We start from the raw sequence: 21,724 nt of genomic DNA, 5'->3' as shown, positions 1-21,724 counted from the left end.
GGTCTTTCTGTAGCTTACACAACACACACTGTGGTTTCCAGCTGAAAAGCATTTTCTACAAATTCACAGTGTTTGAACTTGGGTAGAAAACAGGGTGGGGTAGTGGTGACTTCAGGCTCAAGAGGTGTCCATGGTTTCACCTTCTGTGGGAAGAAGGGACAGTTTGGTCAGTGCAGCCCAGAGGGTGGCAACAGCAGAGGAGCTGGGGCAGGCACACTCACTGAGCTCATTGAAGAGGAATGCATCCTGGTACTCCTTCATGTACTGTGTGGACCGGGACTCGTCCAGGAAGAGCGAATAGACCCGCTTGATGTCATCTACCTGTACCTCTGTGCCCTGTAGGAGAAAGAGGCCTCAGAGGGGCCTGCCCCGTGACCCTGCTCCCGCCCCACCACACCCCCACGGCAAAGCTGACAAGCGAGATAGGACCCCAGGCCAGACCAACTAGGCTCAGACCCCACTACCACACCTCTCAGCTGTGGGCCCAGCCTTGGCCTCAGCTTTTTCATCTGGGAGATAGACTTATGATTTACTGTAGTCAACATACAGAGCACCTAGTATGAGCCAGACCAGGAGATACAGAAACAAACACAATCCCAGCACTTGGGAGGCGGAGGCAGGAGGATCGCTGCAAGTTTGAAACCAGCCCGAGTTACAAAGTGAGATCAAGGCCAGCCTGACTACATAGTGAGACCCTGTCTCAAAAACTCTAACATTCAAATAAGAAAATACCGTCTAGGCCTTAGTAACTGCACTGGGCGCTGACCTTGCGTTTCCGGCACACAAGGCTGGCTGCTGTGATGAGCTGGATGGCGTAGCGCAGGGACGTCTCCAGCCCGATGCGGGTGAGCACGGTGTAAGCATCCTCGCTCATCTCCACGTCCTCCTCCTCACAACTGTGGTGGGACCAGGGCTCCAGCTGCAGCACAGGGGCCTGGCCTCTCCCTCCCGTGTATCCCCTAGCCACAGATGCTGTGGCTACACTTAAAATCCGGGTTTCTTGGTCCCCACCCCAGGCCCTTTCCCTGCTGTCAGTCACTGGAGCTTCGCAATGGCTCTCCCAGCTCAGCCGCCTCCCCCTCCCTACACACACAGCCGCAGACCCGGGTTCGGGCACAATGCGCATGCGCACCGGATGCGCAGAATCTGCTTGGTATCCTTCTCACTGTAGGGCGAGGTGGAGACGATGAGCAGCCGGTCCAGTAGGTCGATAGGGATGCCGTGTGGGCTCTGGTAGCTGGTGCCCCGGATCCTGGGGGAGAAGTGGGGCAGGCTGTCAGGTGGTACCAAAGCAAGGGCTCTTGGTGCTCACCTGGAAAGTGCCACCCACGCTCCACCAAGGCCTACGCAAAAAGCTAAATACGCTTGACCTTCGGCTGCAGCTCACGTCACCTCATAGCTGTGTCATTCCCCCCACCTCCTGCCCAGTGGGGTGTTCTTGGAGTCAGAGATCTATGTCCAGGATTACTGGATCAAGGTCCCCTCCCATCTGCACAGAGCGCGGCAGGGCAGGGGGACCGGCTGTCCTGGGCCCTGATGTGCTTGAGCAAGCCCCAGGCCTGGCTGGAAACTGGCAACAGGAGACACGGGCAATCCTTCCACGGTCGTAGTGGCTGGAAACAACCCTCACCTTCACTGGAAACAACACTCAGTTAGCAACCAGAGAGCCACTGCTGCCAGGGAAGCTGCATTCCCAACAGCCTCTGGTTACACTTTCATCAGCCAGTCAGCAAGAAGGGAGGCTGAGGCAGTAAGATTCAAACTCTAGCCCAGCCTGGGCAACCTATGACTTAGCAAGACCCTGTCTTAAAATAAAACACGGCATAGCACTCAAGAGGCTGAAGCAAGAGGGTTACTCCTGGTTCAAGTCCAGCCTGGGGGTACATAGGGAGCTCAAGGCCAGCTTGGACTACAGAGGGAGACCCTGCCTCAAAAAACAAAACAAACAAAAAACACAAAAATGTAACAGCCAGAGGGCCAGGCATATAGCACAGTAGTGCAATATCTGCTTGGAAAGCTCAAGGTCACTGAGTTTGATTCCTGGTACAAAAAAACAAAACAAAACCCCAGCCAGGAATGGTGGTACACACCTGTAATCATGGCAGCTGGTGTGAACCACTGTAAGTTCAAGGTCAGCTTAAGCTACACAATGAGTTCAAGGCCAGCCTCAATGCACAGTGAGACCTTGTCTCAAAGAGACAGAAACAAACAAAACAAAACAAAACGAAAAACAAAAAGCCAAGATCTGCACAGGAAGACTTGTTGGGCCACCACTGCCTCCCTAGCTCAGGGACACTAACTGGCATTTTGCTGTGCAAAAAAGCAATTCATGTGGGGCTAAAGAGATCAGAAAAATGACACTTGCTTATAGTGTGGGGGCTGCAAGTCACCTCATCCACCTTGAGGGAGCAACATGCACTACCATGCACAGCCTCTATGCATTTTTATTTTTATTTTTATTTATTTATTTAGTCTTTTTCCTTTTCATCGGTACCAGGGATCGAACTCACGACTGCCTGCTTGCAAGGCAGGCGCTTATGCCACTGAGCTAAATCCCCAGCCCCTTCTATGCATTTTTAAACAAAAAATAATACTAAGAGTTTGAATTGATCCTTGTTAGTATAGTGGTGAGTTAAAAAAAAAAAAAAAAAAAAAAAAAGAGTTTGAATTGAGTGAGTGCTTAGGTCCTAGTGACTTAAGGCGACTTGAACACTTGCTGCTCTGCCCACCCGAGTGGGGTGGACAGCAGCAGTGATTTGGAGACTGTGAACACATCTGAGCAAGCAGCAGATCTGTAAGTATAGAATCTAGCCTGTGACCCCAGCACTGGGAGGCAGAGGCAGGAGAATCGCTGTGAGTTTGAGGCTAGCCTAGGCTACACAGTGACTCGGAGGCTAGCCTGGACTATACTGTGAGACCCTCTCTTGAAAAACTAAATTAAATAGCCGGGTGTGGGGGCACACCACCCGTAATCTCAGTACTCAGCAGGGCAGGCGGTGGCAGGAAGATCATTGGGAGTTTGAGACCAGCCTAGGCTACAAAGTTGAGCTTAACACCAGCCTGAACTGCATAGTGAGACCCTGCATCAAAGACAAAAGGGTCAACAACATAGCTCAGTGGCACAAGTGCATGCCTGGCAAGCAGCGAGGCTGAGTTCCATCTCTGGTACAAAACAAACAAACAAACAAACAAACAAACAAACAGAATCTAACAACTGGCTGTCTCCCACAGATAACCCTGTGGAGTTCCCAGGTGCTGATCTGCAGGTCCCATAAGCGCGATGTAATGTCTCTTTGGGGCCTACCATGTTATGTTTTGGTTTTGGCCATGCTGGGATTGCACTCATGCCTCTCACATGCTAGGCAAATGCTACACCCAGAGCCACATCCCAGTCTCATAATGTGCTGAGGCTGAGTCTTCCTATTTTCCCAGGTTGGCCCTGGATTCGTGATCCTCCTCCTTGGGTTCCTGAGTAGCTGGGACCACCATGGTATGTGCCACCACACTCGCCAGGCCCTGGAAAATGGGACCAAGATGTTCTTTACCCTCTGAACTTTTTTTGTGTGAGCAGGGAATAAAACCAGGGCCTTGTGCAAGCTAAGCATGTGTCTGACCACAGAGCCACACTGCAGCGCCTCCTGTGTCACTGAGGAAGGTGTGAAGAGTCCTTCCCTGTCCAATCCCAGCCCAGCAGGGCTGCCTGCCTTCCACTTCCTTTCTGCTTCCTGTAGCTAAACCATGGATGGGCAGGCAGGGGAGTCAGCACCATGGGGCATGGGCGCAGGGATGTGGTGACAGAAGGTTCTAGGCATCATCCTTTGGATCTCAGGAATTTAATCTATTGCTTGCTTGCTAATTTATTATTATTATTATTATTATTTACATTTGGTTTTCTGAAATAGACTCTCACTGTACAGCTCAGGCTGACCTCAAACCAGTGGCAATGCTCCTGCCTCAGCCTCTTGAGTGATGGGATTATAGGCTTGCACTACCACACCTAACCTCCATTACATTTTTTGACCAAAAATAATACTAACAGTTCAAATTAAGTGAGTGCTTGGGTCCTGGCTACTTGAATAATTACAGTGGTTTATGTAGTATCTACCAAGTGTCATTGTTATCGTCTCCAAATTAAAATAAACATCACCCAGCACCTTTTGGGTTTACTGCAGCAACCTGGGGTGCTTCCCACATACTCTGGAAACTGTAGCCATCAACACCCCAGGACCAGCAGGTTTCCTATCAGGCAAAGTTGTCTGCTTGACCCATGCTTCTGGCTGTCTTGCTGAGGGGAAAACAATACCTCTTTCAGCTGAGCATGGTGGCTCATGCCTGTAATCTCAGCACACGGGAGGCTGAGGCAGGAGGATCATTTTGAGTTTGAGACCAGCCTACGCTACAAAGTGAGCTCAAGGCCAGCCTGAACTGCATAGAGAGACCCTGTCTCAAAAAGACAAAAAAAAAAAAGAATACCTCTTTCCTGGGCTGGAGTGTAGCTCAGCAATAGAACAGCAGCCCAGTATATGGGAGACCTGAGTTCAATTCCAGCACAACACAACAACAAAACAAAAAACAGTCGGGTGTGGTGGCACTTGCCTGGAATCCTAGCATTCAGGAGGCTGAGGCAGAAGGATCACCATGAGTTTCAGGTCAGCCTGGGGCTACATAATGAGTTCAAGTCCAGCCTGAACCACATAGCTAGACCTTGCCTCAAAAAAGAAACGAAAAAGAAAACAAAAAAGAAACCAAGGAAGCCAGAAAAGCACAACTTTCCTGTCTGAGAATCTGCAGTAGGGAGCCCCACCTAGCCAGTGCTTCAGTGAGGCACCCCAGTTTACCCTGTGGCCACACTCCAGCCCAGAGGCTGCTGAGGTCGCTCACCTCGTGATGCCCCGGTTGGTGGCCATGATGAGCACAGGTGCCATGTCACTCTCTAGGGCTCGGTTGAGGAAGGAGAAGCTTTCGATGTCTAGCATGTGGACTTCATCGATGAAAAGCACCTGGGGGCCGAGGGGTGTAGGTCAGCTCCCCCTGCCCCTCCCCTCCCTGGCTGCCCCTGCACTCGGGCTGCTCACCCCCGGAATGATCTCCGCCTTGCCCTCCTCGCGCCACTCTGCCACCTTGGCGTTGATCTGCTCCCGGACCTCTGACTTGATCTCCCCTGTGTCACCTGCAGGAGACAGAGGCGATATGGGGGGAATCTGGAGAGGAGAATCCAGAGAGGGCCAGGCCCGGATTGGTGGAGGACAGTGGCAGGAGATCGGGACAGAGCAGTGAGGGTTTGAGATTGTGGTAGCAAAGCGGGAGGAAGGCTGGGGTGGCTGAAATGGACCCAGAGAAGAGGAACGGGGTGACAGAGCAACCTGCCCCAACACACAACCAGCAGAGGGACTTTACCAGCGATGGCTGGGTCAAACCAAAAACAGATGGGGAACAGACAGCACCTCATGGGGGTGGGGGCGGGGTAAGGAGAAGACAGGCTGTGCCAGGACACACAGGGACCAGGCATCCCCAGAAGCCACCAGGAGCAGGTGGCCTGACCTGAGAAAAGCGCCAGGAAGCCCTGGGTGCGGGAATTGATGACGTCAATCTCGTGCAGGGACACAGTGTGTACCACCTCCTTGCGCTTCTGCAGCTCCCCATCCGGGCACTGCACAAACTTGGTCTGTGGGGCAAGTAGGGCAGGCGTGAGGGCTGCAGCTGGGAGCCATCTGGCCCAGGCCAAGGTCCCTCAACACCTCTGACAGGCACGGGGTTCTGCACATGGGGCTGCAGAGTGCCAGTGTCAGGCTGGGGATCCCAGGGAAGACACTGTGTCAAGATGACAAGAGGAGACAGAAACATATCCCGGCACCTGGTGATGAGGGGCAGCAGAGCCCCCACGCACCTGGGAGCCCATGGCGTCATAGTCTCGGGCGCGTGTGAAGGAGCGGCCCAGCTTGGAGATCTTGCCTGTGGCCTTGTCAATGGTAATCACATCCCTGTGGCAGGGCAGGGAAAGAGTGAGAAAGGGGACAGCTCGGGTCCCATGTCCCAGCTCGGGGTCCATGTCCCCTTGAGGGCCCCAAAGCCTCACCCAGCCTGGACCTTGTCCTTGGTCAGTGACTCGATCATCTTGGTGCCCAGGTCATAAATGGTCTCCATTTCTGTAGTCTTGAGGGTCAGCTTGCCCACCTTGGAGCCCTGAGAGGATGACAGCCAGGGAGGGGTTCAGTAGGCACCAATGTGGCCCAGATGTCCCTGGCCCAACCTTTGATCTCACAGCTTCACAACAAGCAAGGCACAGGCAGGTGACTATTGGTAAGAGGAACATATGTACAGTGAACATGCACACACATGCACACACACATGCCAAAAGCCAGGCCTAAGGAGCCTGGTGAGGTGGCACATGCCTGCAACTCCAGCCACTCAGGAGGAGGCTGAGGCAAGACAATTCCAAATTTGAGTCCAGCCCTGGCAACATAGAGACACCCTGTCTCAGAGTGACACAAAAAGGCGGGAATATAGCTCAGTGGTAGGACGCTAGCCTAGCATGCTACAAACTTAGCATTCAGGCTATAAAATAGCAAAAAGCAAAAATAAAAGTGAAACCATGCAAGGCAAGGTAGTTTCACATTTCAAGTCTATTTCAGCCGAGTGCAGGCCTATAATCCCAGCACTCAGGAAGCTGAGGTGGGAGGGTCACTGCAATTTGAAGGCCAGCCAGCCTGGGCTCCAAAGTGAGACTCTGTCTCAAAAACAAAAAACACCACAAAACAAAAAATCTATTTCCATTAGAAACGAGAAGCCAGTAAGCACAACACCTGCCTGGCAAGTACAAGGCCCTGAGTTTGAGTCCTGGTACCAAAAAAAGTAAGAAGCAAATGTAGTTAATCTTGGAAGCAGTCTATTTGTCCATCAATAGATGACTGGATGAGAAAATGTGGTATTAGCCAGGCATGGTGGTTCATGCCTGTAATCCCAGCACTTGGGAGGCTGAGGCAGGAGGATCGTTGTGAGTTCGAGACCAGCCTGGGCTACAAAAGTGAGCTCAAGGCCAGCCTGAACTACATAATGAGACCCGGTCTCAAAAAGACAAAAAAAAAAAAAGAAAAGAAAATGTGTTATTTACACACAAATAGACTACTACTCTGCCATAAAGAAGGATAAATTTGAGATTTACAGGAAAATGGATGTACCTCGGGACAATAGAATTAAGTGAAATAAGTCAAACAAACTTAAATATTACACTGCTTCTCTTATTCAAGAAGTCCAATATGTAAGTAAAGAGTAAAATACCAGAATAGATCATTGGAACAGAGAGAGGAGATAGATCTTTTGCAAATGGTCAGGGCCCCAAGAGATGGAAGGGAAGGGCCTGGGGATTTAGCTCAGTGGCATAAGCACCTGCCTTGCAAGCAGGCGGTCGTGAGTATGATCCCCAGTACTGATAAAAAAAAAAAAAAAAGAATGGAAGGGAAGGTGGAAAAGGAGCAAATGAGACCCAAGACAGAGAAATGGAAGGTGACCAGGGCTTAGGTAAGTGGGCTAAACATGTTTTAAGTTTTCTCTCTCTCTCTCTCTTTCTCTCGTGTGTGTGTGTGTGTGTGTGTGTGTGTGTGTGTGTGTAGTGGAGACTAAACCCACACAGGGCTTTTGCACTGAGCTACATCCCCAGCCCTTGCTTATTTTTTGAATCAGCTAAATTGTCCTGGGCTGGATTTGAACTTGCCTTCCTCCTGCCTCAGCCTCCCTGAGTGTGGGTACGACAAGCAGGCACCATTGAGCTTTCTTTTTCTAAGCTTCCTAGGAGCACCTGAAACTTAATATATAGAGAACTATAAAAGATGAACTTCAAAACTGTGATGCAAAAAGACGAAAAAAAAAAAAAAATGTGATGCCATGGGATGGAAGCAGACACAAAAAAGCACACTGTGCATGCATCTGCTGCTACCCAATGCCCAGGGCTGGGACCGGAAGTGGGCAATGGGGGAAGAGGGTGGAAGAATCAAAGAGACTGTTAAGGGGGTACCCTTCCTTTTGGGGCAATGAAAACATTTTAGAACCGGATAGAGATGATGGCTGTACAACAAAATATGGAATTGTACTCAAGAAAAAAAGAGTTAGGGGCCGGGGATTTAGCTCAGCGGCATAAGCACCTGCCTTGCAAGCAGGCAGTCGTGAGTTTGATCCCTGGTACCGATAAAAAGGAAAAAGACAAAAAAAAAAAAAATGTTTAAAAAAAGAGTTACAGAAAAACTGTGACACGGAAAGGTGAAGCAGCAACCCTGCTAAAGCCTGGCACGGTGGCGCACATGTGTGCTCCCCACATGTGGGAAGCTGAGGGCAGAGGATCCTGAGAGTTCAAGGCCAGCTTGGGCTACACAGTAAGATTAAGGCCAGCCTGGACAGCACAGCGAGACCCCAGAACAAACAAAACAGCCCAAAAAAAAGGCATGAAACATAAAACCCTAGCGTTCCCCACATGCAAGAGGGCTGAGGGGGAGGCGCCCTCGGGCACTGGGCCATCTGGACCCCACATGGTAGGGCTTGACGCCTAATCCAACAGGATGAACCACTGGGAGCCTGCAGCCCACCACTCACAGCACCGCCCCCTTAGCTTAAGCTGTCCCAGTGTCCCCAAGCAGGGATAAAGCACTGCCACTGACCCAAGCCCACGGCAGGTGTGCAAGTGGCTTGGCTCAGGTCTGCCACCAGGCTTTGGACCTCAGTGCAGCCCAAGGAGGAGCCTCGCTTTGCCCTGGGGTCTAGGAGCAGTGTACTCACCGTCCCTGTCGCTGGCCGGTCGATCTGGATCTCCACCACCTCCCCTTCAATGATCTCTGTCTCCTCTCTAGCCGGAGAGAGGTGTGAGGTTCAGTCTGCCGCCCGGGCTGTCAGGAATCAGGCAGTGGACAGCAGCCGGGACGGGGACTGCAGGATGGGCCAGAGGCCACCGGCATGTGCTGGGGCCCCAGGACAGCCACCCCCACTCCCAGGCCTGGGAGCCACTCACTTGATGCGGACACCGATGGAGCGGCGGAAGGCCTGTGTCAGCGCCTCAGTCTTGCTCATCTCCAGGGAAAAGATCTCGCTGCCAGCGATGGCCGTGAATGGTGTGTCAGGGCCCAGGGCCTGCGCCATGCCTGGGAACAAGGGCAGGGGGGCTGTCAGTGGCTCCTGGCACCACAGCCCAATGTATCCTCCAAGGAGGGGAGCGCAGGGATCCTCTGGTCCTCATAGTCACCGCTGCCATACTTCCCATTCCCCCAGAAGGGTAGGAGCCACTCTGTCCCTAGCTGCTTCCCTTAGACAGGTGTCACCTGACAAGGGACCATGTCTGTAGCCACATCCCCGAATGGGAGTGCCTATCATGTGTTCCCCAGACAGCAGGACGAGGACACAAAGGACCTGGCTGTTCCTTTGCTCCTTGCTGCCTGATCCTGCATCCTGAGAGGTGGGAGTGAGCAGGACAGAAGTTAGGCAGAGAAAGCATTAGAGGCAGTGAAGTGTGAGTAGGGTTTTGAAGGCTGGAGAGGAGTTCAACACAGAAGATGAAAAATAGTTGTGGTCCAAAGATCCTAGATCACTAGGGGGTTGCAAGAGAGACTGCACATTTTTCTCTTCTTCACTGGTGTTAGAACACTCCTTTTATCACAGTGTTGGGAGCCGCGTCTGTGATAGCTCGCCTTGCGCGGCGGACGTGCGGCCTGTGGTAAAGAGCAAAGCCTGAGGTAGATTACCCCTCCCATCGAATATGTTAGTTTCCTGCTTACTGCGTAAACAACCCGCTCAACAATATAGTCTGCCTGGCAACTGATGATGTTAGCCAATCAGCTTGCCTTGCTTACTTTAACATGATTGGACACTGTACCCGTATATATACCGGTGCCACCCCTGGGCGGAAGAAGAAGCCAGGTAGAAGCCCAGAAGTAAAAGCCCAAAAGGAGCCGCGGAGAGCGGACCGGTAGAGGCTTTGGGGCAGACTGAAGCACAAAAGGAGCCGCGGGGAGCGGACCAGAGGAGGCTTCAGCTGGGAGCGATCCCAGGGCAGGCTGTACGGAGAAGAAAAATAAAAAGAAAAGGTTGTCCACTGCCAGACTTTGTCGTGTGTCCTTCCTGCCGGCCGGGAGCGGACATCGACATTTGGAGGCCCGCCCGGGGACTGATCACCCCCGAGACGTGGAAGTGGACAACGCTCCAGTACAGAGCTGCGAGACAGGTGAGTTGGGGATAAGCCTGGGCTCTGGGTGGCGCGCACCTACAGGGCTTTTAGACTCCCCTCAGGCTCACGAGTAAGTGGCGGATTCCTTGGGCCTCACGCGGTGAGTAACATATTAAAAGATGGGAAACATGTTAGGTAGCAACACTAAGAGCGAGGGTGGTTGTGGAGAAAGCTCTCAAGAGCTTACAAAAGTACGCAGGGTATCTGAGCAGGCCCAGTCAGGGAGCTCCCGAGAGGGGTCCGTTAAGGGGAACAAGGATGCTAAGGAGGAGGACGGGGCTCTAGCCTCGGAGTCGTCTGACTCCGAGGACGAGGGAAAGTTGAATGGCAAGGAGGCCAAAGAGACCAGCTGTCAGGAGCCTAAGTCGCTCGATAAGGAGTCACAGGGTTCTTTACCTTGGGGGCCGTTTCTGGAGGCGATTCCTCGCCACGAGGCGGCCGCCTGGGAGCTCTCTCCCCTTTTGCCAGAACAGGAAGTGATGCACGGGCCCCCATTTTCCGCCCAATCACGGCTGCTGTCTTATGCTCCGCCGCCGGCGGGTCGGTATTTTTACAGGCGGCTTTGGCAGGGGGGACGCTTGTCTCATGAGGTACATCCACCTGGGATAGATAGTGGCCCCTACGGGATATTTCCTGTACAAGTAGCTATGGGCCAGGGACGCAATGTATGGGAGCCTTTTGAGATAAAGCAGATTAGAGAACTTAAAAATGCAGTTACAACCTTTGGGCCGACTGCGCCTTACACCATTGCCATGCTGGAGAACCTGTCTTCTGGGCCCCTCACCCCCGCGGACTGGATTCAGCTGGCAAAGGCGTGTCTGCCCTCGGGCAGTTACCTGGATTGGCGAGCCTGGTACGCAGAGTTCTCTGCAGAGCAGGCTGAGAGAAACGCCAATCGGGGAAACCGGGGGTGGAACAAAGAAATGCTTATGGGAGAAGGTCGGCACGCTGATGACCAGACCCAGTTCCCCGGCGCTGTCTATGAACAAATCAATGCCATAGGGCTCCGCGCCTGGAAACAGGTAAGTGGTGCCGGAACTGCCTCCTTGTGTCTTTCAAAAATAATTCAGGGTACCACAGAGCCATTTGTTGACTTTGTGGCCCGAATGCAAGATGCTGCCGATAAGATATTTCCTGATCCGGGAGTGGCTCAACCGCTGGTAAGACAGCTGATTTTTGAGCAATGTACAAAGGAGTGCAAGGCAGCGATAGCTCCTCATAAGAACAAGGACCTCAACGCCTGGATTAGGATATGCAGAGAGATAGGGGGGCCGCTCTCCAACTCGGGAGTGGCTGCTCTCCTGGCCGCGGCTGTACAGCAGAGGGGACCTCGCGGGTTAGAAGGGGAATGTAAGGCTAAAGGGTGTTTTGCCTGCGGGGAGCCAGGACACATTAAACGTCATTGCCCAAACAATGCAGATGCTAGGCCTCGCCCTAGGAATGAAGAACCATATGTTTGTGGGCGATGCAAAAAGGGATCACACAAAGCTGAGGAGTGTGGGTCGGTCTTTGATGCTCAGGGCAACCGTATTTGTGGACAAGATGCTAGAGAGCCAAAAAACGGCCAGAGGGGGCCCCCTTCACAGGCGGGCCCCCGCCCCAGAGACAGGACAGCTCAGGGTGGCAGCCTTCAACAAGGGCCACCCCTGGGTCAGCAGGTGTGGACCTCAGTGTCGCCTCCAGACTTATACAGAAGATCACCATTAGGACGGATGGCGTTAGGACCCTAAATGACATGCAAAAGCTATTGGGAGACATTAATTGGATTAGGCCATATTTACATATACCAAATTCAGATCTCAAACCCCTGTTCGACCTTCTGAAGGGAGACCCAGATATAGCCTCCCACAGGAGGCTCACTCCTGAGGCAAGAGCTGCCTTACAGAGAGTGGAAAAAGCCTTAGGTGGGGCTACCTTACACAGAATTGAACCAGGGCGACCCTTTGATGTCTGTTTGCTACAGACTAGTCTACAGCCCACAGCGGTGATTTGGCAGAAAGGACCATTACTGTGGATACACCCTAAGGTCTCACCTGCAAAAGTCATAGAGCATTACCCGGAGGCAGTCGCTTCATTGGCCCTTGAAGCGCATGATAGAGCTGTCCAACATTTTGGCTCAGGACCACAAGCCATCCGAGTACCCTATACCGCCAGCCAGATCAAGACCCTGGCTGCCTGCATAGATACCTGGGCCATTCTGAGATGTGTTTTCCATGGGGATATAAACAATCAATACCCTAAAGACCCTATCTTGTCATTTGTCACTCAGCACCCTATAATTTTTCCAAAGGTTACTGCCTCTGAGCCATTAGTCCCAGCAACTACAATATACACAGATGGCTCCAAGACGGGGATAGGCGCCTATGTGATCCTAGGCAAGCCCCCGGTTACCATACAATTTAAACCAGATCAGCCTCAGGTGGTAGAACTGCAGATCGTTAAAATGATTCTTGAACGGTTCTCAGAAGCCATTAACATTGTCTCCGATTCTAGATATGTGGTCAATGCTATGCAAGTGCTTGAGACTGCCAGTTTAATTAGATCCACTTCCACAGTGGCTGGACTGTTCCTGTCTATCCAGACATTGCTTCAGAACAGACACCATAAGGTCTTCACCACCCACATAAGAGCACATACATCCCTGCCAGGGCCTATGGCACAGGGGAATGCGGCTGCTGACACTGCCACTCGCCCGTTATGGATTTTTACCTTACTAACACCAATCGAGCGAGCCCGTGCCTTCCATGATAAATTTCATGTTAATGCCAGGACACTAGCAAACCATTTCCATGTTTCTAGAGCAGATGCACGAGATATCGTGCGACTATGTGACTCCTGTGCCACATACAAACCTGCCATACCGATGGGAGTAAACCCTCGAGGTTTGATCCCTGGTGATGTTTGGCAGATGGACATCACACATATACAGGAGTTTGGGACTCTTAAATATGTTCATGTTTCCACAGACACCTGTTCTCACGTCATATTTGCAACAGCAGAAACAGGTGAAAAAGTGTCTAATGTGATCAATCATTGCCTGGCGGCTTGGGCCGCATGGGGCAAACCAAAAATATTAAAAACTGATAATGGACCAGCCTATATAGGCAAAGCCTTCAATGAGTTCTACAAAATGATGGAGGTTCAATTAAAACATGGTATCCCATACAATCCCCAAGGTCAAGGAATCATTGAGAGGGCTCATAGAAGCCTCAAAGAAATTTTACAAAAACAAAAAGGGGGAGTAGGCCAAGGCCTGGCCCCAAAGGCACGATTATCCATGGCACTATTCACACACAATTTTTTAAATTTAAATAATGATAATCGCTCCCCAGCTGTGGAGCACTGCAACCCTTCCCCCAACCATAAAGGGTGGGTGAAGTGGAAAGATGTCCTGACAGGACAATGGATGGGCCCGGATCCAGTGGTCAGCTGGAACCGAGGCGCAGTTTGTGTTTTCCCACAGGAACCGGGACGAGAACCACTGTGGGTACCGGAGAGACTGACACGGGCAACAAAGCCCTCGACTGAAGATCAGACCTGCCCTACTGGAGATCCATCACAGACCAACCAATAAGATGAATAGAAATAGCGGTAGCCCGAAATGGACAAGAAGATCCTCAGGCATATGCATGGCTTGCTCAATTGGCCCACGACCGAGTCTAGATATGGCGGGCATCCCTCATTCTCCTCCATAAGGTGACAATACACAGCAGGGTAGGTGAGTCAATGACGGGTAAGAGCGTGCCTCCCCAGCACGACTCGACCTAAGCCAGGCCCTACCCCATCCTGCACGTAAGCCGCTGGACTGTTAGATGCTGCCCAGGTCTAAATTTCTCTCCGAGGGGATTTCTTTACGGAGAGGAAATGAGTGCAAGCTTGTGTGCATCCAGGTTCCGTCCAGTTTGTGCCTGGCCCTAGAAAAAGGACGAGGGCCTCAGGGCCTTGGCAGACCATGGCATGGCCAACCAGGGTCTAAGCCAAGGACCTACGGTGGGCCTACACATAGGGCATAAGCCTCTGCACCCAGTCCAGGAAGGGCTACGATGCGCACATTCATAAAAAATAAAATAGGGGGAGATGTTGGGAGCCGCGTCTGTGATAGCTCGCCTTGCGCGGCGGACGTGCGGCCTGTGGTAAAGAGCAAAGCCTGAGGTAGATTACCCCTCCCATCGAATATGTTAGTTTCCTGCTTACCGCGTAAACAACCCGCTCAACAATATAGTCTGCCTGGCAACTGATGATGTTAGCCAATCAGCTTGCCTTGCTTACTTTAACATGATTGGACACTGTACCCGTATATATACCGGTGCCACCCCTGGGCGGAAGAAGAAGCCAGGTAGAAGCCCAGAAGTAAAAGCCCAAAAGGAGCCGCGGAGAGCGGACCGGTAGAGGCTTTGGGGCAGACTGAAGCACAAAAGGAGCCGCGGGGAGCGGACCAGAGGAGGCTTCAGCTGGGAGCGATCCCAGGGCAGGCTGTACGGAGAAGAAAAATAAAAAGAAAAGGTTGTCCACTGCCAGACTTTGTCGTGTGTCCTTCCTGCCGGCCGGGAGCGGACATCGACATCACAGTAGCAATAAGCCAAATTAAAATAATTAAAAATGAGATAAAACAAAATATTTCAATGTTACAATGCCTTCTGCAGCAGAGTGAGAATATCTGATCAATTTCTGGTCAACAAGATAAAAGCAAAAAATTGTGGCATTTCCAAGAATGTTATTTCAAGGGAGCTAACTCTATGAGGTACAACTTCACTGCAATTCTGCTTTCTTCCTGTTGCCTGGAAGATAAGTAGGAAGGCTGGAGCTTAGGCAGCCAACTTGGAACATGTAATCTCGACATGTAAGTAAATATAAGTTGAGGCAGGAAAACAGAGGGCTTCATGGAACTGCTAACTTCTCAATGGCAAATACCTACATTCTTTTAGATGACAAGGAACACTGAGTGTTTCTGCTACTGTCTTTTTGGGCTGTATACTAACCAAGGCAAACCTGACCCTGACTTAGACGGAAGGGACCACTGGCCCCACGAGGCCTCTCACCCATGGCGATGGCGGTCTTCCCGGTGCCCGGCTGGCCTGCAATGAGGACTGCCCGTCCAGCAATCTTCCCCTCTCGGATCATCTCTAGTATCACGCCAGCTGCTCGGCGGGCCGCCAGCTGACCCACCATTCCCTGCGAAGCCTGGAAGGAAAAGGCATGAAGTCAGTGACTTTCTGCCAGGCCAGGGAGGCAACAGCAGCACTGCTGCCTAGGGCTTCTCTAGCTACTTGTGTGACTCCTTTGAGACAGGGTATTATGTAATTTAGACTGGCTCTGAAGTCACTGTGTAACCCCAGCTAGTCTACTCACTATCCTCCTCCTGCCTCAGCCTCCCAAGTGGACGGATTACAGCTAATTGCCACTATGTTTAGCTTCATCCCAGTTTTTCAGAACCAATAAAATACTTTATGTGTGGCACTGAATGAAGCCTGTAATCCCAGTACTCTGAGAGGGCTGAAATGGGTCGGTTGCAAGTTTGAAGTCAGCCAGGGGGAATTGGCAAGTCCCTGTCTAAAATGTAAAAAGAATTTCGAAGGAGATCCGGTAATGTACCTTGGGTTCAAGCCCCAGTACAGGAAAAAAGGAAACAGAAAAACTGCCTCTACATGTGGCTCGATTTTTTTAACTAGGCATCAAAAGGTCAGAGAAGTCAGAGTGTGGCCCACAGCCCCCCAGGCCCGGGACCCCAGTCTCCAGCTCTCACGGAGCAGCCCCCATTCCCATCCCAGCCCCTTTCTTACCTGGCGAGGTTCCAAGGCATCATCCAGCCCGAGTCCCCGGATGTGGGAGTGGGCACCTATGTACTCGAAAGAACAAGAGACTCAGCTTTCCACTCCTCACACAGCATGAGGTGGGGGTGAGGGCTGTTAGCTGGACGTGGTGGCCCACACCTGTAATCTCAGTACTCAGGAGGCTGAGGCAGGAAGATCTTGGCAAGTTCAACACCAGCCTGGGCTGCAAAGTGAGCTCAAAGCCAGCCAGAACTGCACAGCAAGACCGTCTCAAAAAGACAAGCAAACAAGTAAATAATAAGAACAAAGAACTATAGCTCCTTTCTCAGTCACTTGGGGCCCAAATCACCACCTTCCCAGGGGACAGTTTGTACTGGGCTACCATTACTGCCAACTCATTAGCTACATCATCATCTCTAGAACCAATCGGAGTATTAATGATGAGCTTCCTGAGAAGAAGTAGCCCAGTTACTGTCACCTCAGAATACTTCAGTGACAGCAGCCCTTGAGTCAATTTTTTTTGAGACAGGGTCTTACTGTATAATTCAGGCTGGCCTTGAACTTCTGGAGATCCTCCTACCTCAGTCTCCTGAGGGCTGTGTATGTGCCACAAAGCTCAGCCTTAAAGCCTTATTTACAAAGTGCTCAGAGAGGTTGGGGTCCATGCTCCAGCCCCTACAGTCAGTGAAAGGTAGGCGGATTCCAGTGCTTTTCACTAGGACACGGAAAACCACAACTTATGGACCAGTTTCCTGCTTGTGTAACTAAAGCCTTCCGGGAGCCAGGGCAAGAAGGGCTGTTTTTACACTGTGACAGCAGAGCTGAGTGAGTTTCAACAGAGAAAAGATTTATCTCCCAGCATCTCAAGAGTTCTACCACCCCTGTGCTAGGCTGAAGGCACCAAGGGCAGTGACCAGGGCTGACTGGTCCCCTGGTGTCCTCAGCTCCCTGCAGGGCCAGGCTTTACCAGGCAGAGCAGCGCAAGCAGGCCTGGCAGACGCTGTACTCATTTCAGTTTCTGGACATTATGTTCACCAAGGAGGGGAACTACAGGGCTCCCCGTGAGGATGAGGAAACTGTGGCACTGCAGGCTGGAAGCTCTGGTCACACAGCTCGGAAGTAGCCGTGCTCAGAGAACCCAGCACGGAGCTCCCGGAAGCCGTTCTCTAGCCCTTCCTGGGGGTGCTGTGGTCACACCCCTGCCCACAGTCTTGTCTCTCCACCGTGCCTCAGTTTCCCAGGTGACCTGGCCCCCTCAGAGACTCAGCTACCTCAGTTGAAACTGGGGCCAGCTGAAACACTCTGCCTGCTGTGGACAACACGAGGGCTCCACGGTACGAAGACCCAGGCATCTGAGGTCACCTGCAGAGTCTGCTCTGCCTGGCCCGTGCTGGGGACACAATCCGGATCCCTGCAGGAAGCGCAGGATAGTATGGCGAGCGTGCAGGTCACCACAGGCACCCACATGTGACTGCCTGGACCCACACCCCAGAGCCAGCCAGAACTCGGGATCCTGCCATCTCCTTCCTTGCTCAGGAGAGCTGCTCACTCACCGATGCGCTCAATCCTGGTGACATCACGGATCTCTGGGACTTTGGTTGTGGCGGCCTGGGGGTGTAGGAAGAGGGGTAAGAAGGACCCTTGTGGTATCCTCTGTCCCTCCTTCCCACCTGCCAGCAGCAACTTCTTTCCTCCACTGGTAGACAACAGACTGAACCCCAGTCCCGGCACTCAGCTATCACCAACGGCTTGGTGATCAGCCCTTAGGACACTGTCTCAGGAAGACAAGGACAGTCCAGTCACAGTTGTCTCTCTATCCCCAGGGCTTAGAGCCCAGGAATTCCCCGGTGAGTGACCATGTCCTCGTCGTCCCCAAGGACCATGAACTCTACACCCACACATAACTACCCTGCAACGCTGTTTGTGGTGGCCGCCTTGCACATGCGCAGTCCAAGCCCCCTGAGATCAGGCATCAGTAGCGCAGGGAGGCCCTTTCTGACCACTGACCCTCCAATCAGTGTCCCGGGCTCCGATACCTGAAGCGCACAGAGAGCGCAGCCCATTCGTCTCTTATTTTGGGCCTCAGTGTTTGAGGTTAGAATAAATGATATACTAGCTGGGCATGCTGACGCACACCTGAAATCCCAGCATTCAGAAGGCTGAGGCAGGAAGATGGCCTCGAATTTATTTGTTTGTTTGTTTTTGGTCTTTTTCCTTTTTCATCGGTACCAGGGATCGAACTCAGGACTGCCTGCTTGCAAGGCAGGCGTTTTTGCCGCTGAGCTAAATCCCCAGCCCCTGATGGCCTCGAATTTAAAGTGTGCTTGAGGCCAATCTGAACTACATAACAAGAGCTTGTCTCAAAACCCAACAAACAGCAAGGCGTGGTGGCTCACGCCTGTAATCCCAGCACTCGGGAGGCTGAGGTGGGAGGATTGTTGCAAGTTCGAGACAGGGGGGCTACAAAGTGAGCTCAAGGCCAGCCTGAAATGCATAGTGAGACCCCGTCTCAAAAAAACAAAAAAAACCCCAACAAACAAATGTTAAGAGCAGTCCTGTTCCTAACACCCAAAAGGTGGGCACAACCCCAAAGCCTGAGGAATGAATGAAATGTATTCTAGCCATACAATGGCATAGTATTCAGCAGTAAACAGGGAGGAGGTTCCAGCATCAGCTACGACATGAACTCTGAAAACATCATGCCAAATGAATGAGGCCCCACACAGAGAACCACGTATTTATGATTCCATTTCCATGAAGAGCCCAGAACAGGCCAATCCAGAGATAAAAAGTTGATAGTGGCTACCTAAGGCTGGGGATGGGAAGTATGAAAAGATTAGAGGACGCCAGACAAGGAGTTTGAGGTTTCTTGTTGGGGGCAATGACAATATTCTAAAATTAATTATGGTGGCTGGGCATGGAGGCACACACCTGTAATCCCAGTACTCAGGAGGCTAAGGCAGGAGGATCTTGGTGAGTTCAAGGCCAGCTTGGGCTACAAAGTGAGTTCAAAGCCAGTCTGAACTGCATAGCAAAATCTTATCTCAAAAAGACAATCAATAAATATTGATTATGGTGATGACTGCACAAGTCTCAATGAATACCCCAGCTGTAAACTAGTAAACTGTGGTACAAGCCCTACACCTCAATAAATGCTTATAATCTCTGCTATTCAGGAGGCTGGGGCAGAAACATAGCAAGTTCAAGTCAGCATGACTTTATCTCAAGCAAAACAAAACTAAACCTAGAAAGTGGGTCCTTTGATGTCCCTCACATTTTTCTCAGATACTCATGACTTCCCATAATTTGTTTTTTTCAACTTTTTTTTTTTTTTTGTGGTTGAGACAGGGACTCACTATGTAGTTCAGGCTGGCCTTGATCTCACAGTAATCTTCCTGACCCAGCCTCCCAAGTGCTGGGATTACAGGTGTGCACTATCACAGCTGGTGATTTCTAACAAACAAAAGGAAACCTAAGAAGCCAGCATACTGCCCCAGCTCACCAGGCACCTGTCCCAACTCTCTTTGCTTCCCTCAGCTTTTTCCTCATCCTCTGTTAGATAGGGCATGAGGGGGCTGGGGGCTTAGCTCAGCGGCATAAGCGCCTGCCTTGAAAGCAGGCAGTCGTGAGTTCCATCCCCGGTACCGATAAAAAGGAAAAAGACAAAAAAAAAAAAAAAAAAAAAAGATAGGGCATGAGGCCTCAACTAGAGGAAGTGTCCACTTTCAGGAGCCATGAAGTGAGACTCCTGGCTTCCATATGGCCACAGTCTGCCCCCCTGTTGTGTGACCTCTCCACTCCTCTCTCCTCATAGGCGGGAGGGAGGGGGCCCAGAAGCATGAGCTACACTCCCCTTTTCAGAGACTGGGAACACCTGTATGCACATACACACAAACACACATGCACACTCTCCCTCTATGGGGGTGGAATCTCTCTCTATGGGGACTCTGGAATCCCAAAGTTTACTCTCCTGACATAAACAGACCCACTGGGCAGAAACTGCCTCCTACAAGGTCTTTTCCTTTCACTGTAACTCTCTTTTACACCATGCTGCTCAGTGGCCAGTGAAAACCAAGGCTATTTTAAGACTCAGCACTGGGCTAGGGCTGTAGCTCAGTGGTCAACTGGTTTCCAGTATTACAAACACAATACCAAAAACCTCAGTTCTCCAGCTGCTCATGGTGGCACATGCCTGGAATCCCAGCACTTGAGAGCCTGAGGCAGGAGGATTATTACAAGTTCAAGAGCAGCCTGGGCTACAAAATGAGCTCAAGGCCAGCCTGAACTGTACATCGAGACCCTGTCTCAAAAAAAGAAAAAAAATGACCTCAATACTGTTATATATCCAAATGTCCTTAGTAGGACCTATGGTCATTGCCCTGTGTCTCTCCTACCTCCCTACTTTCTCCTCGTTGCCATGGTAACAGCAACAGCTCAAACTCTCTCCCCAGCCCCTCCTCCCTCAAGAGTGCGGTAACCATGGGGACCTCACGCTTCCCCGAGCAGGTGCCTGGCCCAGTGTATCTTGTCTCATAGTCTTGGGTCTCACACTCACTCACTGAAACAGTCAAGCAGTGACTTACTGAGCATTCACCAGTAAAGGTGACCTGCATAAGGTGCTTAAACACAGGAAAACTGCCAGAAGAGAGCCATGACAAGAGTCCAACCTCTGCTCCAACCTTTCCCCCTCCCATTGACAGTTTTAGTTCTCATGGCTCATTCTGCTAAAAGTTCACCAAGGAACTTCTTGTTCTGAAGCATAGAGGGTACGATCGCATTTGCTCTGGTCCCTTGGAACTCAGGAGCATTTGCACCACGAACACCCCAAGGTTCTTAAGTAGACTGGAGCCCAGGATGCTACAACCCTCATCAGACTGGGGTAAATAAAAGTCTGCACGATGAGCGGCTGACGGCGCCGATTTGCAACTGGAGTTTACATCACGATGGGGCTCAAACCTGAGAATCCAGGACCCATCTTGTTTTACTTCATTCTCTCGGAACCAGGACACCCAGGCCCCTACTGCCTCTTCCTTGAGACCCAGGGGTTCAGGCCAGCCCTTCTCCCTGAGACCCAGGAGTCCGGGCCCCGCCTCCTCCCGACACCCAGGGATCCAGGCCTTTAACCTCCACCTCCTCTGATTCGTGAGTGCAGATTCACTCCTCATCCACGCGCCAACACTTACCACGGTTGCCATGATGCTCACCAACCGGCAATGCCTTAGCGGAAACGGAAACGCGATAGCAAGCGAAGCGCTTGGACCCTCTAGCCTAGCAGGTCATCCAAATGTCTCGATGGTTCCTCATAAACATATTTACATATACCTCCCCGTTGGGGCGTGGCGGCGCTTTTAGACCCCACCCATGCGGCGCAGCGGTCAGAAAGATGGGTGTCCGGAACTCTGGCGTCCTTTCCCAGTGTCTCCTGGCTCCTCCTCCTTTTACTCAGCCCCCACCCCTGTTGAGGCAGATTGCAAAACTCCTAACACTTCTTTTAGCAACCACACGTCTTCCACGCTCCCTTTCCTTTTTATCCCACCCTCTTCTTCCTCCCCACTTGGGGCCTCTACGTTCAGATTGCTATATCCAAAAGCCAATCGCTTCCGTTCAGAACAGCGACAAACCCCACCCCTTGGAGCTCATCCACAGATAAGAACGTGGAGGGTGGAGCTAACTGGGTCTTCTCCACCAATGGGAAGAAACGGGAGTCCCGCCCCTGGGCGCCGACCAATGGCTGGCTGGGGACGGGCAC

The 21,724-nt window shown here is 51.6% G+C and overlaps 1 protein-coding gene across 2 annotated transcripts; it reads right to left on the bottom strand.

Annotated features, from left to right (window-relative positions):
- Nucleotides 1-34: 34 nt before the first annotated feature.
- Nucleotides 35-21,482, bottom strand: Ruvbl2 (RuvB like AAA ATPase 2). Of its 2 annotated transcripts, none has more exons than XM_023563198.1 (15): nucleotides 21,159-21,482; nucleotides 17,529-17,583; nucleotides 15,985-16,040; nucleotides 15,244-15,385; nucleotides 8,996-9,125; nucleotides 8,767-8,833; nucleotides 6,077-6,183; nucleotides 5,888-5,981; nucleotides 5,542-5,665; nucleotides 5,076-5,170; nucleotides 4,882-5,000; nucleotides 1,133-1,252; nucleotides 767-896; nucleotides 222-336; nucleotides 35-140 (listed from the first exon to the last, which is right to left on the bottom strand). In XM_023563198.1, exons 1-15 carry the CDS (start codon nucleotides 21,168-21,170, stop codon nucleotides 118-120), a joined length of 1,389 nt encoding a protein of 462 aa, XP_023418966.1. In that variant the 5' UTR covers nucleotides 21,171-21,482; the 3' UTR covers nucleotides 35-117. The 2 variants fall into 2 exon arrangements, with proteins under 2 accessions (XP_023418966.1, XP_003465572.1); XM_003465524.5 differs by having other exon boundaries at nucleotides 35-143; nucleotides 21,159-21,478.
- Between the last annotated feature and the right edge of the window lie 242 nt (nucleotides 21,483-21,724).

The sequence above is a fragment of the Cavia porcellus genome, unplaced genomic scaffold, assembly GCF_034190915.1.
Source record: "Cavia porcellus strain 051 isolate PalLab524CR breed Dunkin Hartley unplaced genomic scaffold, mCavPor4.1 scaffold_7, whole genome shotgun sequence".
Classification (NCBI taxonomy): domain Eukaryota; kingdom Metazoa; phylum Chordata; class Mammalia; order Rodentia; family Caviidae; genus Cavia; species Cavia porcellus.
This window is presented reverse-complemented; position numbering and strand designations above follow the sequence as displayed.